The sequence below is a fragment of the Pelodiscus sinensis genome, chromosome 1, assembly GCF_052426305.1.
Source record: "Pelodiscus sinensis isolate ZL-2025 chromosome 1, ASM5242630v1, whole genome shotgun sequence".
Lineage (NCBI taxonomy): Eukaryota > Metazoa > Chordata > Testudines > Trionychidae > Pelodiscus > Pelodiscus sinensis.
In genome coordinates, this window is record NC_143052.1 from 152,675,473 (window position 1) to 152,693,225 (window position 17,753).

The 17,753-nt window shown below is 44.4% G+C and overlaps 2 protein-coding genes across 3 annotated transcripts in view; one reads left to right on the plus strand and one right to left on the minus strand.

The window, feature by feature from the left end:
• The first annotated feature begins 732 nt into the window (after positions 1-732).
• On the plus strand, positions 733-14,083 carry LOC102459989 (uncharacterized). The gene is made up of 4 exons (XM_025189092.3): positions 733-860; positions 9,241-9,705; positions 11,178-11,318; positions 12,908-14,083. The coding sequence occupies exons 1-4, from the start codon at positions 794-796 to the stop codon at positions 12,910-12,912; spliced, it is 678 nt and encodes a 225-aa protein (XP_025044877.3). The 5' UTR covers positions 733-793; the 3' UTR covers positions 12,913-14,083.
• Positions 14,084-14,099: 16 nt separating this feature from the next.
• LOC102450450 (phospholipase A2-like) overlaps positions 14,100-17,753 on the minus strand; it is a 29,302-nt gene continuing 25,648 nt past the window's right edge. For both annotated transcript variants that reach the window (XM_006112232.5, XM_014577954.4), the window contains exon 4: positions 14,100-16,189. In XM_006112232.5, the coding sequence (XP_006112294.3) occupies positions 16,041-16,189 (149 nt within the window). In that variant the 3' untranslated portion in view covers positions 14,100-16,040. The remainder of the gene's footprint in view (positions 16,190-17,753) is intronic.

Consider the following 17,753-nt stretch of genomic DNA (forward strand, 5'->3'; position numbering starts at 1 on the left):
AAATACTTGTGGGGGGGGGGGGGGAGATATTTTCATCCCACACATAGCACATATGGCCAGATTTTCAGAAGCACTGACTATCCACAACTCCCAATGGAATCGATAGGAACTAAGGCCCAGCCACTGAGAAAATCCAGCCTATGGTTCTTTTTCACTTCCATATGGGGCTTCATAGAAAGGGACCCTTCTGTTGAATAGCCAGTCATCAGCTCCAGGTTCTGGTGCTGCTATATACAAGTCCGAAGCAATAAAGGGTGCATCTACACAGCAGGGCTTAACTCAAAATAAGCTACGCAAATTGAGCTACGTAACTTGTGTCGCTTATTTCAAAATAGCTTATTTCGAAATTGCGAGCATCTACACAGCACTTATTTCAAAATAGAGCACTCTTCCTCTGACTTCCCTTACTCTTCATGCAATAAGGGTTACAGGAGTCAGAGTAAGAAGTTCTCCAGCTTGACAGTATTTCGACCTTATTTCGAAATAACTGCCTTCTGTGTAGGCACGGACTAAGTTATTTAGAAATGCACGTTGCTGTGTAGATGTACCCAAAGAGAATAGTTGTTGTCCTCTCTGCATTCTGATGGCAGGGAAGCCACTATAACGAGTTAAAATGTGGCAGTCATTCAGGTATCATGCTGTGAACTTGAAGCTGTAGTAACTTTAGAAAGTGTGACTTTCATTGAGTAGAATGCAAAATCCTGTTGCAACAACAGAGAGAGAGAGAGAGATGTTTTTGTCCATACAAACTGAGGGACAGGGAAGGACAAAGTAACTATACACTTCAGCAACTATGAAACAGCAAGCTGGGAAATTCTGTGTTTACGCAGTACCTTTTTGCCTGTTCTCCTTGTGGATGGGTAAGTTCTGACTATTTAAATATCTTCCTTACTTTGGAGGTGTTTGGATTATTTCTGTAATTTGGTTTGTGAGGCTTTTTTTTTAAGCCATTCTCCAATAAGATCATCTCAGGATGTAGAAAGAACTTTGTGAGTAATATTCAATCCTAGATTTTGCATTGAAAAACATTTTCTTGTTTATAGATCCCTTTCTATTTAGCTCATAGGCAGGTTTATTTGCATTTCATCCCAAAGTTGAAATTTGTCTTTTAAGAGAAAATATGTTTTCCTTTAGTTATTGAGAAGGCTGACTATGTACCTTCATTAGTGAAAGCTTTATGTCTAGTTTGGTTTTACAACATATTAGCTACACATTGTGTTCTTGAGGTAGCTATAAATATTAATCTTCCAAAGCCAACCGCAGGCAAAAATTCTTATAAATTAAATAGCGGTCTATACAGTCATGTATCACTTAATTATAGAATTTAGGGAACAGATCCTGTGATGTTATGTGGCCATATTGCACTGGACTGCTAGCAGACCCCACCTGTGAAGCTAGCATAATTGGTTGCTGCAGTGTAGGGGAATTCTTCCATGGTGGAGACCTGATATCATGAATTTTTGCCATTCCCCTCCCAAATGTCCACTTAGTGGGTGTGGCCAAAGAAATGGGGGTATTACCAGGAGACCTATGCCCTATACCAAACTCCAGCTACCGTTTTGGTTTCTTGAGGTTGTTTGTGCTGCTGCTTTGATTTACTCCATGGACCAGCCATGTATCAGTAGCCTCTCGTTTGGGGAAGAACAAAAGTAAGCTTTATTCCATCTTTGAGCTACTCACCTCCTTTAACCTGGCTTGTATGCTCTTTAGAACCCAACCCAAGATATGAAAATCTCAGTTTTTTATTAAAATTACCCCGAGTCCCTAATCCGTTCCTCCGGGCCGAAGAAAGTGTCCCCTTCACTATATTTCCCAGTGCATTAGTTAGCCTCATTTTAAGTGTCATAACAAAACAAAACAAAACAAAACAAAAAACAACACACAACACACACACACACACAGGGAATCAGACCTGACTTCCAAATGCCAGGTGGAGATATGCATCTCTACACTGATGAAGAAAATGGAATAAAAAGAGTGCAGAGGCAGAGTCAACAAGGCATTTGGCAAGAAATATCCCTGGATGCCAGCATAAGGGCATTGTCTATTTAAATATCAGGGAACTAGTCACTTCCCAGTTTTGCAACATGGAAAAAAAAAAGTCTGTGCTGTGACCTTCAGAGTGAAGACCCAAAATACAGCTGGCTCTAAAAGACACAGACCACTCCGCTAGGTTCTGATTCTTAGGGATGAATTGCAATCTCAGTTATGCATATTGAGACAAAGAGACAGTCTCACCAGCACAACAGATGACAAGGTCAGTTAGATCAAGGAGGAAATTAAACTCATGGGCTGTGTCTACATTGGCGCGATCTTGGGCAAAAGTGGCCGCTCTTGTGCAAAAACTTGCTGCCTGTCTACACTGGCTGCATGTTCTTGCGCAAGTAAACTGACATTCTAATGTATGAAATCAGGACTTCTTGTGCCAGAACTCTGATGCTCCCACTCAGGAATAAGCCCTTTTGCGCAACTGTTCTTGTGCAAGAGGCCAGCGTAGCCAGGCAACATGAATTTCTTGCGCAAGAAAACCCTATGGTTAAAATGGCCATCAGAGCTTTCTTGTGCAAGTAGGAATAAGAGATCCTCCGGAAAAGGGCTTTATTCCGGAGGATCGCGCCAGTCTAAACGCTTTTTTCCGGCTTTTCCCCAAGCCGGAAAAAAAGTGGTGGACATGTTTATTTAAATCCACGGGGGATATTTAAATCCCCCGCGGATTTCCCTATTCTGACTTACCTGCTTTGCATGACTATTCCGTTTTATGGGGCCAGTGTAGACGTAGCCAGAGTGTGTTCATTAACATGCTAAGGTGGTGCAGCTGCATCAGTTTAAGTGTAGAATTGACCTAAGAATAGGATACTCCCAATAGATAGGAAGAAAATGTTGTTTAATAACAAAACAATTCTAACTTTTTCTGAAAGTGGGATGCAGAGGTGCTCACCACTCTTATTAAAAGCTTCAGGGGGTAGCCGAGTTAGTCCGTACAGGATAAACTTAAAAAACAACAAATGGTCTGGTAGCACTTTATAGACTAACAAAAGATGTAGATGGTACTCTGGTCATCTGAAGAAGTGGGCTGTGCCCACAAAAACTCATGATACCATCTACATCTTTTGTTAGTCTATAAAGTGTTACCAGACCATTTGTTGTTTTTTAAGTTTACTCTTATTAATGTTCATTAGGGAGACAAAATGGATGAAAAAATGGAGTGACTGGGCAACAAAATGGCAGATGAAATTCAATGTTGATAAATGCAAAGTAATGCACACTGGAAAACATCATCCCAACTATATATATCAAATTAAGGGGGTCTAAATTAGCTGTTAACACTCAAGAAAGAGATCTCGGAGTCATTGTGGATAGTTTTATGAAACTATCCATTCACTGGGCATCAGCAATTAAAAAAGCAAACAATGTTAGAAATCATTAAGAAAGGGATACAAAATAAAACAGAATGCAGTATCTTATTGTCCCTTTATAAATCCACGGTACGCCCACATCTGGAATACTGTGTGCAGATGTGGTCATTTCATGTCAAAAAGATATATAGGAATTAGAAAAGGTTCAGAAATGGGCAACAAAAATGATTAGAGACATATGTCATGGGGCAGGCTCACCATTGCGGTGCCTCTTGCTGGCAGCTCAGGGGAATTAGTCCTTTAGTCCACAGGGTGCCTCCTTCGGGCTGGTGTCTCCCCTGTCTGGGATCCATGTTGCTCCCAGACCGCGGTGTCCTTTTTGGGGCACTGCCCTCCGGCAATGCCCACAACAGTAATCTCTCATCCCCCTTCTGGGGGTTTATCAGCCATCCTGAGTCTCTATTGCCTCTGTGGCTGATATGTCCTCCAAGCTCAGCCCCTCTGTCACAGGGGCAAGCCACAGATTATATAGGCCAAGCCGTAGTGGCAAGGTGTGGTGCACGGGGGCGGGGGTGGACCCAGGCCCGTCTATTACTCTGGGTTCCGACTCAGGGACCCTCTGGTGGCAGCCTTGTCCTGCCCTCCTGCACTCCCCTTACTGCCTTCTGTTCCATAGGCCAATTCCCCTGTGGCCCTTTGCACCCTCCTGGCCTTAGTAGCAAGGCCTGCAGCCTGGCTGGTATCAGGCTGGAGCCTCCCTCTCTAGCTCCTGTGAGCCTGCCCAGCACTGCTCTCCTGAAGGCGCTTCTCAGGGAACCAGTCCTGCAGTGGCGTAGTGAGGGTGTTTATGTGCCCTGGGTGGGGACAAAGGCAAAACTGCACCAAACTGTGCATCAGTGCTGGCAGCGACTCCCAAGCCAGGGGTGCTGGGCTCCCGGGCAGGACTTTGAAGTACCCGCTTCCACCGCCCGGCCCTGCCTCAGCGGCTTGTCTTCAGGCAGGTGGCCCAGCAGCTAAATTATTGCCCCTCTAGCATGGTGCCCACAGGCAACTGCGCCCCTTGCTACACCGCCACAGTCCTGCACCTTCTTTGGTCAGGAACTAACTGACTCTCTCTACTGGGCAGTTCCTTATATACAGGGCAGCCCCAGCAAGCCACATCCTAATTGGCTTGTAAAAGCCCCTCCCTCATTGGACAGGGTTCTGTACAGGTTCCCTCCAGCCTGCATTAATCCCTTCCAGCCAGTGCGGGGCAGTCACCCCACCATTGTATGGAACAACTACCATATGATGAAAGATTAATAAGACTGAGACTTTTCAGCTAGGAAAAGAGGCGATGAAGGGGGGGATATGTTAGAAATCTATAAAACTATGTCTGGTGTGGAGAAAGAGAATAAGAAAGTATTATTTAGTCCTTCCCATAACACAAGAACTAGGGGTTTCCACATGAAACAAGCAAGTTTAAAACAAGCAAAAGGAAGTTTTTCTTCATGCAACACACGGTCAACCTGTGGAACTCCTTGCCAGAGGATGTTGTGAAGACCAGGACTTTAACAGGGTTCAAAAAAGAACTACATAAATTCAGGGAGGATAGGTCCATCAATGGCTATTAGCCAGGATGAGCAGGGATTGTGTCCCCAAAGCCCTGTATCCTGTCTTCCAACAGTGACCAATGCCAGGTGCTTCAGAAGGAATAAAAGGAAGAAGCAACCATCATGGTCCATCCCCTGTCACCTATTTTCTTTGTTTTAAATTTGCTGCCTATAAATGTAATTGGGTCATCTTCTTGTGTTATGTGAGTGAAGGAATGAATAACATTTCCTTTTTCTATACCATTTATGATTTCCTAGACCTCTAGCATATCCCCTCACCTTATGGTCATTTATTTCAAGCTGAAAAGTCCCAGTCTTGTTAATCTCTCCTCATATGGAAGCTGTTCTAATCATTTCTGTTGCCCTTTCCGTGCCTTTTCCAAATCCAGTATATCTTTTTTTTAGATCGGGTGACCAGATCTTCATACAGTATTCAAGATGTGGGCATACAATGACTTTATGCAGAGGCAATATGGTATTTTGTCTTATTATCTATTCCTTTCCTAGTGATTCCCAATATTCTGTTGGCTTTTTAGTTTTTTAGACTGCTACTGCACATTGAACAGATTTTTTCAAGGAACTATCCACAAGGATTCCAAGATCTATTTCTTGAGTGGTAACAGCTAATTTCAACCCCATCATTTTTGTATCTATAGTTAGGATTATCTTTTCCCATGTGCTTTACTTTGCACTTATCAACACTGACTTCCATCTGCCCTTATCTTGCCCAATCACCCAGTTTTGTGAGCTACCTTTGTAACTCTTTGAGATCAGCTTTGGATGAGTCACTGTTTTCCTTTTCTTCAAGAACATTTATGAGAAGTTTAACAGCAGTGGTCCAAATACAGATCCCTGCAGCACAACACTCATTCCTACTCTTTTTTCTCCCTATCTTTTAAGTAGAGTACTGGGCAATGTTTTCATGATGATCTAACGATTCTTCAATGACTTGAATGTCCAGCCTTCTGTTATTCTTAGTCACCTGCCTCCCTCTTTTTATAACAGACTCCCTGCCTCAAAGGCAAAGCTGCAAGCAGCTTAAGAACTGCCTCTGGAGTCAGGACATGGGCTTTAGAGCAGACTTCAAATATGAAGTCAAGAGGTTCAAACTTGAGAGGGGGATGACTGTCACCCTGGACCCCATAAATGGCACCTGTCAGAAGACAGAATACGGGCTAGATGGACTTTTAGTCTGACCCACTATGGCCACTCTCATGTTCTGATGAGATAACATTTTTACTGGACCAACTTCTGTTGATGAGAGAGACAAGCTTTCCTTCTTATACAGAGCTCTTCCTCAGGTCTGGCAAAGGTACTCAGTTTTGGACAGGAAGTGAAGGAGACTGTCTTTCTCATTGAAATGTGTCTCATTTCAAAGTGCTTTGTGGCCATATTTTAAGGCTTGTTAACTCAGCACTGACATGGAGCTCTGGCATGAAATGTGGTAGCTGTGTGACAGAGCACTGTCACTGGTAGGAATAGGAAGTAAGGAATATTGTTACTAACTGAAATGCCTTTCATTCTAAAGAGCTTTATAGATTACATGTACAGTGATTACTCACTCCCCAAAGAATTGCAGGTGCTTCTGGGGTGCAACACAGCAGCCATCCTGTGAGGTGGCATGAGGCAGTACAGGCTGTATTAACCAAACTGGGAGCTACTGAGCCTGAAAGAATCACAGCTATTGTATATTTGTCATTGCCTCAATAAAAAAATCCCTTTTAAATTCATTACAGCTGAGTCCTGCCTCCTCTATATCACAAGGAACACAAAAGCCACGGGTCTGCTGTGCTGCGATTGTACTGTTCTCTAGTCTGTTGGCAGCCAGCTCACAGGCAATTGCTTTGTCTGTTGTCTCTAAAGCATTTCAGAATGTAAGTGCTGTATAAATGTTTAACACCGGCCTGGTAGCAGTTAGGCTCTTTTACAAACAACTACTTTGTACTCTCTCCATCTTTGTATCCATCGGTTGCCTTTTGTCTTATATGCAGGTTGTAAGCTTCTGGGGGCAGGGCACAGACCATCTTTTTGTCCTGTTTGCACAGCTCTTAGCATAATGAGGCCCTATGACTGGGCTGCCTCATCACTACCATGACACAAAACATTATCTAACTATCTATCTACCTACTTGCATCTATATCCAATAGATTTGGGCATCTGTCTGTGTGTCTGTCTATGAGTTTGTTCAAGAAATCCTAAGTTGTAAGAGCTAGGAACACCACATTTGGAATGTAGCTTCCTCTTCTCTTAAGCTAAGCATATAGCATCACATAATTACAAAAGTTTGTGTGTGTGTGAGAGAGAGAAAGAGAGAGAGAATGTGTGTATGTGTGTGTTGATCATGCATAACCTGGAGAATCATTATTTGATTCTCCACTGCCGGGTACTTTGGGTCATTATGTTCAACTGTGTACAGTGAAGGCAGCAAGAGGCTTAAACATTACCCAAGAAAAATGTCAGCATTTGGTACTCTCTTGACTCTGTAAATGGCAACAGCAATGGAATGGAAAATCAACCCCTCTTTACGTCATGTCTTGTATTCCATCTAGGTGGTTATTGGGAAAACAGGAACTATTAATTTTAAAAATTAGTTCTAAACCTTCTATTGCTGTTTAATGTTAGTGCTTAGTACCCCATCCAGTTATTCTAGTTAGGCATTTGAGAGAGAAAAGATTCCTTCTGTTTTGTGAGCTGAGGTTTGGTTCCAGAAATGATGAGCATTCAGCTGTACCAGAGCTCATGGCTCTTTGATACTATCATTAGTAGCACCGGAGGTTTGAAATGTGGTTTGAAATCTCTGCATAGCATCTCTGCTATTTATATATATATATATATATATATATATAGTAGCAGGATACTGCTGCCTGTCCCTCTGGTTTTGAACATCAATCTGGGTACTGTCAATAGACTTGTTAATAAACAGATAAAAGTCTATTGGCAGTGGCCTTGCATACTCCTCTGTCTATCAAGATACCAGCTGTCAATACATTATAGGACATTTGTATACTATCGGCTTCCAACCTTCATGTGCTGAAGAAGAGATACAGTGAATGGGCTGATTACCAATCACCATTCCATTGAGCAAACACCAAATCAAGTCCAATATTTGTCCTTCACGCTATGACCCATAAAGGATCTACTTATGTAACCTTCATTCTTGGCCTCTTTTGGCTAGTTAAGTTCTCTTCTTCCCTGCCTTTTAATTTCTCTCTAGTCTCTCCTCTACCTCCTCTCCTCTCTTTCTATCATATTGTCCCCTCTTCCCAATTTCCCCTCCAAAACTTGCTGTCTTTTTAGCTTTGTTGCTCTCTCTTTGCTTTTTTCCTGGCCTCATTCCATCTCCTCCCTTGTGTAAAATTTTTCCTCAATTTGCTTTCCATCATTTTCTCTCTCTTTCACCACTGTGTGGGAGCTTCCCTTTGGTGGCTTGGACACAACTGGGTGTCTGCTCCTAATCTAACACCACTTCCGAAGCTCTATTCTGCCTGGAGCTCTTGGAATTGAGGGCAGTGGGGATAAAAATAAGGATCTCTCAGGTTGCAAGTTGCCAGGGAGTATATTTAAAAGAGGAAAATACTAGCGCTATGGGAAATATTCATATTCACCCTTAAATTCATTTAAGCAGAGACTTGGGTTGGAGGGTTTATGAGTTTGCAAACACTCCCAGCCCTGCCAAAAGTTTGGGGCCAAGATTTTTAAAAAATGGTTTCCTAAACACAGAGGTCCTAGGCACATTTTCAGCTGTCCTAAGTATCTAGCAGATCCTACTGGCTTTGATACTTTTGAAAATCAAGTCCCCCAGTTAGGTACCTAAATATGGACTGAAGAGCCTGACACTAGGCACCCATGTTCAAAAAACCCTTGGCCTTCGTAAGTATGTGCTGAGATTATTTGGTCACCTGAAAAACCAGCCAGCCAAGCTCACTGCAGTCATCCAAACAACCTCTGCCTTTCACTCACCCTGCAGGATACACCTTCCCCTAAAAAATACGTAAGGTCAGAAGCTGTTGTTCCAGGGTTTGCTGGGGTGGGACGAGTGAGAAGCAGCAAGGGAATATAGGCTGTGAACATAACAATCCATCTCTTGAGGGTCATTGGGAAGGAAGCAATGAGGATCAGGAAAGGACTAGTCCAAAAATGAGGACTATGACCTGGGAAAGGGCCAATCTCATAACGGTAGTTGCTGCCTTCAGACTCCACTCAGTGCTCTTCAGTGGTCACTGTTAGGAAACATCCAGACAGTAATTTTCCCTTAACTTCAATACCATTCACCTTTCTCTCTTTCTATGCAGCTGCCTACATCGGCGCTGAAGATGCAGTGAAGGAGAATGCAACCGTCCCCTTCAGCTCTCCTGCAACAGCCTACAAAGTGGTGCTGCCCCCAGTGGTGACCACCCACGAGCCAGGGCTTCCATTTGTGTCTCAGACCCCAGCCAAGGAGAAAGCCAAAGAAGGCGAAACCGTGGTCCTGAACTGCCAGTTTCACAGTCCCTGGGGTCCATCTCTGAACAAGCTGACAGTGAAGTGGTACAAAGAGGATGAAAAGGGGCAGTGGGACCTACTGGAGAACAATGTGACTCTTTTGACAAACTACTCCAGGGCGTTCTTAAATGGGAACCTAACCCAGGGAGATGCCTCCCTGACTATCCTCAATGTGACAGCCAGGGATCATGGCATCTATTTCTGCCAGGTGACATGGTCCAGTGGGAAAGTGGTGACAGGAAGTGGCACAAAGCTCAGGATCAGGAGGGCACTGGGTAACAGTTTATCTTCATTTCAATTCTCTCCCTCCCACACCCATCCCCCTCTCCGAGTTGGTTTGTGCACTAGTAGATGGCAGAGGAAGCCTGCAACTGATGTTAATTGGTTAAGTAACGGTGACATTGGGATACGCTTCTCAAAAGATGGCCATTGTCTGGTGAAATCTCACATTGTTTTGATAGCATCATTAATAAACGTCATGCCCACAAGGTGTGCTTCATGGCCGATCCATCAGCCGGAGGCACTAGAATGCATCTTTTACGTACTGGAATGCAGTACGGTTAAATTAAAGGGTCCAGGGAATGAGAGAAATCTAACCACCAGGAGATATTATTTACCACAAATATTGGGCCTCCTCAAACTGATTATGCTAAATAAATCAAAGCTTTAGAGATGGAGAAGACTTACTAAGAGGACTAGTCCACCTCTTGACCAAACTAGAGGAGTGTGCCATTTGAAGTCAGCAGGTGTTCTCCAAATTGAGGACTTATTACAAATTGAGTAAGGACCTCAGAAACTGTCCTGTACCCATCACAGTTAACCAACTTGTCCACATTTTCTAGTGCATGGTATGTAAGGAATACCTGATCTAGGTCCGATTGTACATCAGTCGGGTAGTTTTGTTGGGGAAACGATTGCCTTTTGGATGTGAAGGTAAAATGTGCACAACTATGACCATTACACAATGGCAGGTCCCTCCTCCCCCGCCCTCCCCGGCTGATACTTGACTTATTCTCCCATTTACTTCCTTCTTCCCAAAGGCATGCTTCCTCTTGCGGTTTTTCCATTCTACCGCCCTCCCCAGATCAGAGACCTTCTATGTTCCCTAGGCAACACTCAGTTCCAGTGAATTTTGATCCATGACCGCAGGACGCAATGATCCCAAAGAATATGGAATTGTCACGTCTCTAACAGACAACTAGAGGTGAATGCCCCCATGTCCCAGTGAGAAACAAATGACCTCCAAGCTTACCTCTCTTTGGTGTTGTCTCCTTTGTAGCATTGTGGAAAAGTTCCATATTCAGAATATTGCAAGGTACAACTGTTTGCTCATATCCCATGCACATGAAGAATACAGGGGAGAGCCTCATAAATGCAGCCTGAATTATAATTCACTGCCAGTATAACACAATTGCATAACACAGCCCTACAGCCTTGCACTGAAACAAATCAGTATGAAGTACAGTGCAATACACTGTCTCCAATGCCCATAGGCTACGTCTACACTGGCATGATTTTCCGGAAATGCTTTTAACGGAAAATGCTTTTAACAAATGGGTAGGATCAAAGTGATCTGCTGCAGTTTCTTGCCTATCAAGAAACCAGTATAATCTGTATCACAGTAGGCAACAACTTCTGTGGGATATTTTAGAAACCAGTAAACGTCTCAAAAGGTCTCCAGTGTAGTACCTGACATGGCATATATCCCCCTGTAATATGGCTTGTGTTACTGTGTCTTTTTCCTTAGGGTTGTTTGGCATCGAAGAATCCATTGGAACAATCATTGGGGTTGTGGCAGCTGGTATAGGAGGCTTGGTGGTTCTGATTATAGTTTTAACCCCTCGGTTGAGGAAGTGTCTCCTGTGCTTAAAGCAAGCGCCTCTTCAAGGTATGGAGGAGACAGTGAATTCTCAGATCAGTTGTTATACACATATGAGCTCCCCCTAAACACACACAACGTGGTGCATGTGCCCAAAGTACCTTTCTAATCTAGCATATGTCGCTATTTAGCTGTCACTGACTGGGCAGGGCTCTGATCATGCAAGGAACAGGATCGCTGGACAGTGTTGATGAAATCCAGGGACAAAACCAGCTGTTAAGTCTGTGTCTGTTTTTCAGACAGCCCTTTCCCCGCACCAGAGGTAACAGCATGGGTGGCCATAGCACATCAGTCACCTACAAAACACTTGGAAGGGTTACCTTGACCTCAACCTCCCACACAAAGGTTCATATTAAACAGACACAGACTATTCAGAAATTCTCTCTTTGAACGCTTCCCCGTCCATCTGGACCACTCTTCTTAATCTCACCATTGAAGGCCTTAGATGGACTTTCTCACACTGGCTGCATAAGCTCATGGAGATACAAGAGGGCCAAACTTTCAAAACTGTTCACTCCCATTTAGGTCACAAAAGATGTGGCCAGATTTTTTTCAGAAGAGCTTAGCTGCCCGTAACTGTCATCATGGGAACTGAGTGCCTTTGAAAATCTTATGTAGATGGCTAAATGGGAGGTGAGCGCTTTCAAAATTCTGCCCCAGGTGCTTAGCACTTCAGAAATCTGGGCTGTATGCTCATACCCCCACCCTACCACTTCCCCTGAAGCAGTGCTGCCACCCAATGGCCAGTCAGGGCACTGCTCTGTTTCATCCCACTCCACTGAGTATTAATTACTGCCTCTGAAAGCTAAGTCCTCCGACTCATTCTAGGAATGTCTCTCCAACTGGTAGCCCCTTTACTTTGCTTTCCAAACCAAACAAATGGGTAGGATTCACTGATGCATTTGCTTCTAGGATGCCTCTGACCAGGCCCCCAGGCGGAGTTCGGGGGCAAAAGGGCAACTGCCCCAGGGCCCAATGATTCAAAGAGGCGATTGCCCCAGACCCTTTAAATGGCTGCCAGAGCGCCACGCCTCACACTCCGAACCGCTCTGAGGGCTGAGGCAAGGAGCAGTGTGCTCTGAATGGCACGGAGGGCTGGCTGCCCTGGCCCTGCCCCTGCTGACGGAGGTCCCACCCCTTCCAGGAGTGCAGAGCCAGCCCCCCCACCCCTTGCCCAGGGGTCCGCGGAGGCTGCCGGCTCTCTGCCTATGGCAGTTTAGTACAGTGATACTCAGACTGAGGCACGTGAACACCTCTTTTACATGTCTCCTGAGGCTCTGGGCAGCACATGATATGACAACACTGTGTGATTTAATTATTAACCGATCTAAGTTATTAACAGAGCAGGATGCTTTTATCGTGTTGTAGCTGATAAAATAAGAACACTGGGTCTGTGGTTTTGCTTTGAGAATAATACAGAAAAATAGCAAATGAAACAATGAATTCACACTACTGCGCCTCTTACGTAAAATCGATGGCCAGTTTGGCTCCTGAGCCATTGAGGTCTGAGTGTTGCTGGGTTAGTGGTTGTAGTTCGTTTGGTTGTGTTGCAGTAGAGCAGCAGCACTCACTTGCTCTTTCTCTTCCTTCCTGCACAGCATAGCTTGAGCTGCGTGGTTACAGAAGACCCCAGAAGACTTTCAACAGCTTCTTGTACGAATGTCACGTCACATTCTATAAGCCTCAAGGGCAGCTGTCGGCGCGATCCGTGTGTGCAGTCTATAGCTACAATAAAAATGTTTACCTCTGTACACATTCCTGCTTTCAGTACATGCTGGCTCTTTACAGTTGTATTTACATACACAGCAGGTTGGTCAACTTCCTCGTACAACTTCCAGGAGTTCTCAGCCTTGTTCTTTTTGAGGCCTCCCACCCCCTTATGCTATAAAAACTCCATGGCCCACCTGTGTCACAACAACTGTGTTTTCTGCATGTAAAAGCCAGGGCTCGTATGAGGGGCTAGCAAGCAGGGCAATTGCACACAGTCCCATGCCACAGGGCCCCCCCACAAAGCTACATTGGCTCAGGCTTCAGCTCAGGGCCACAGGCTTCAGCCCCCAGCAGTGGGGCTTTGGCTTTTTGTCTTGGACCCCAGAGAGTCTAATGCTGCCCTGCCTGGTAGACTGCCTGAAACCTGCTACCAGGCCCCTGGTTGAGAACCACTGGCATTGACCAAAGCAGCCTTTTGTAAGAGGTTAACTTTATTATTAGATTAGTTAACTGGATATCTGGGAAGAATAGATGCATTTCTTATGCCTCACCCTCAATCTTTTTCTGGCATTGTTTTTGTTTTATAAGGTAGAGCCTAGCATTGTCAGCTACAAAACTCTTGCATAAAATCTGACACCTATTGCAACACCGACTGATGGATGAGCGAAACACTCAGTCCCATTAACCGTTACCCTATAAAACTCATACTATTTGTTCTGCATGCATTCCTTCCAATCCTCTGACCTATCAGAACCTGACAGTATAATTTGCCTGGTTCTGCTGATTTGTTGTCATGGTGAACTCTTGAAATGAAGGAATGTGGAGGTAGCGGAAGAGCCGTTTTACCAATACCCTGGCCAAAAGAATTGAAGTACTCTAGAAGGTTGATTTTACCAGAAGACTTATTAGGCAGAATACAAAGAGGTTTTCTTGACTCAAACAAAATAAAATAATTAAAGGCAACATTAACATTCTTACAGTACTCCAGAAAAATTCCAGATAGAGCTTGAATCTTCAGCGAGGCCTGGGTGTAATTCAGACAAAGGCTTTTCAGAGGCTTCAGGAAATCTCATATAATAAGGTTCTCTGAGGTCAAGCTCCCTGGAGAACAGTAGGGGATCTGTTTGGGATTTTCAAAAGCATGGACATACTACATGGGCTAGTATAGTATAGGACATGGGCTACTATAAGGTGGGTGCATAACTTGCTGGATAACCGTTCTCAGAGAGTAGTTATTAACGGTTCAGAAGCTTGCTGGAAGGACATAAGTGAGATTTCACAGGGGTCTGTTTTGGGACTGGTTCTGTTCAGTATCTTCATCAACGATTTGGATATTGGCATAGAGAATACACTTATTAAGTTTGCAGATGATACCAAGCTGAGAGGGATTGAGGATAGGGTCATAATTCAAAATGATTTGGACAAACTAGAGAAATGGCCTGAAGTAAATGGGATGAAGTTTAAGAAGGACAAATGCAAAGTACTCCACTGAGGAAGGAACAATCAGTTTCACACATACAGAATGGGAAGCGACTGTTTCCTATAGCGGCGTTTCAAAGTAGCAGTGCTGCACGGAACCTGGGGTCAGCAGGAGAGTCCCCAGCTGATCCAGAGCTCCACATGGCGCTGCCGCTTTGAAATGCCATGAGGAGCCTGACGCAGTCTCCCTGCGGCATTTCAAAGTGGCAGTGCCACACAGAGCCTGGGGCCAGCTGGGGAGTCCCTAGCTAATCCTGGATTCTATGCAGCATTTCAAAGCTGCATGGAGCCCGAGGTCAGCTGCTCCATGAGGTGCTACTGCTTTGAAGTACCCCCTTCTTCTCCCCTTCCTTGCTGCCTCTTTCTGACAGAGGCAGCAAGAGGGGTGGAAGCGACTAGTCAACTATCCTGTTGACATGTCCTTCACATCCGTAGTACTCAAGCTATCCCACTCTGCCAAAACCATCACGGCCAGACCACCCACCACACTGCAGTTCTGCCCAACTTTACACTGGCTGATGCGAGTAAGTTAAGTCATGTCCATTTTCTCATGCTAAGACTCAAATGTGTGAGGTAGAGACCCAAAAATAAAGAACACAACTAAGAGCAGAATGAAAAACTTTACATGGTTTCTTTAACATGAATAATGCTGTCTACATTCTTAGTGTCATGGTTTAATATTTCTGAAGGCAATCATATACTGCTGCGAAAGTGGGATAAGCCAAGATCGTCCAGGACAGATACAGATCAGGATCTAAAATGTGGAGCAGTGGACCCTATACACTCTGGTGAGTCCAGGATTTGATGAGTACCCAAAAGGCAAATGTGCTCTCCTCTCAACTCTGAAGTTCTTCTCAGAGGTGTTCCTAGCTGTGTGAAGATGAGAAAAAGACGACACTATGGGCCAGTACTTTCAGAGACACAAAAATGTGACAAATGTTCAATTCTTGCCCTGACCAGGGTTCCTGTCTGGAGTCCGGATTCCTTTTTAAAGAGAAGTAACCACCACATCTTTATGCAGATGGCCTCTTGTGATAGAGGAAATGAGGGACTCCTATCTATCCATCTCCAGGAGCCCCTGGACTTAAAGATGGCTTCTGCACTTCCGACGTCAGCCATTTTGAGTCTTTGATGGACAGTGTAGCCATCAGTGGGTATTAATGACAACCAAACAGAGCATTCCCATGCTTTCCACAATGTATGGGGGCTCAGTATAAGGCAACGTGAAAGGACAGCGTGCCAGTGGCTACTGCCAACATGTTTCCTTTCTCTCCGCAACTGCAGTGTTCAGTATTGCTGTGGTGTGCTATTAGATGCCTTTGGCCCTCTTCAACTAAAGAAGCTGGGTTGGGGGCAGGCCCTGAGCCTTACTTCTAAAGACCAAGGAGGTGCCTAACCACTCCTTTTTCTCTCCTGGCCACCAGCATTCTGGCAGAAATTCTCTAGCCCCCTCATCAGTCTTGATCAAAGATGAACAATTTTATTGTGGTATCTTAGAAAATAGAAAAATGTCCCCAGAAGATAAGTCTTGCCCCTCAATATCTAAGTCATCTGGCACATGGGGTTAGTCTGTCCACACAAGAAATCTGGCCAGAGGACGTAGTGGGGGTTATAAGGGGCTATGCCCCAACATCTGGCTGCTTCTCGGTCACATTGGCACACCATTTTTTGGCATCGGTCTGTCAGCCTATCTGAAAAAGAAAGTTACAACAGAGGATGAACAGTTCAAATACAACCATGCACATCAGATAGCAATAGCTAGTGGCAAATGGCCAGTGGCCAGAAAACGATGCCTGCCGTGTGATACTCACTGAATGCATGTTAAGCACATTTTCCAAAGTGCTCAAAAGGGTGGAGGGCCTCTGTTTTCACCCAAATTCAGTGGCCTTTTTGAAAATTTGCACCTACATCTTTTTTTTAACCAGTCTTTCACTTTGTACTTATTATAGACATCCCTTATGCTGTTTCTCCTCTTCTTCCACCTCTTCCAAAAAAAGCTGCGTATATTAAACTTTGCTTCTATTCTGGAAGCTGGCTCAGTTCACACAAATGAAGGTGTTTTTCTTAGTTCTCAGCCCAGGAAATTCAACATGCATCGGAGAGTCAAGCTGAATTACTTCCTTCTCACACACCATAACTAGTCATAAAGGATCTGCAGGCCAAATTAGACTTTCTGTAGCCCCAGGACATCCCCTTTGCTGTTGATGGGTTTGCACGGGCAGAACAGAATGCCGCACCTTCAGCTGTGGTGATTGAGGGAGCCCCATTTTTCTGTTTTTGCCTTGCCCTCTGCCTCTTGAGTTCTAGTCTCTGGAGCATGCCCAGGACCTTCAGTTTACTATCCTTAGAGCAGTTCGTGTGGCGTTTTAGCCTGGCGCCTGTTTCACAGCTTGCAATACCTCATAGATTTTGAATGTTTACTGAATACAATTCTTACATGCAGACAGGGAGATGACAGAGAAAAGCACATTCTGAAATGCGTTTGTTCAGAAGAAAATGGTACAGTATCTCCTTTTTTCGTTCAGCAAACAAAATTGCACGGTAGCAGCAAAAGGAGGGAGGGGGAGAAATAAATCCCACAGCAAAAGGAGTTTCCATTTCATTCCACTGTAAATATTTGTATGTATGAATCAGCTGCTGACAAGTGAGGTATTTACCCACACAGCCCAAGTATGGCACAATGCAAACAGCTCCACTTTTTTAATTTCCCTTTCCATTGTTCGAATAAACTTCTATAGCATTTCCTGGCATTAAATCATTATTCCCTCCCATTTGTATTGAGTCAGTCATAACACCTCCCTGTACCAGTAAGGACTGCTATGCTCTAGGTTAGGGCAGTTGATTTGCCATAAGGAGAAAGCATGCAGTATTTCCCCCACAAATCTCCCCTGGGGTTATAAGAGGCCAGCAGCTGCTGGCTGCTGCATTCGAAAATGGCTAGGGGAAGCTGTCTGGGCATTACTATGGCTTACCATAGAGTTAGCTCAGTTCTATTTAACTCATGTTTGCTCATATGACTGTAGCAACCATGAATCAGGGCATTCTCACACAACATTCACCTATGTGTTTAGTGTACTTACTTCTGTGCCTCATAGCTACGCCACGGCAGTTCTTTCACCTCAAAAGTGGGTGTGTTTTTACATCAAGTAAACTAACGCCAAGTAAAATCATAGTAGAGACAAGCCACAGGTATTTTTACCTGAATGTAGTACTCCCTCAGCCTACCCCCACATATTTGGGTTGAATTTGACCTGC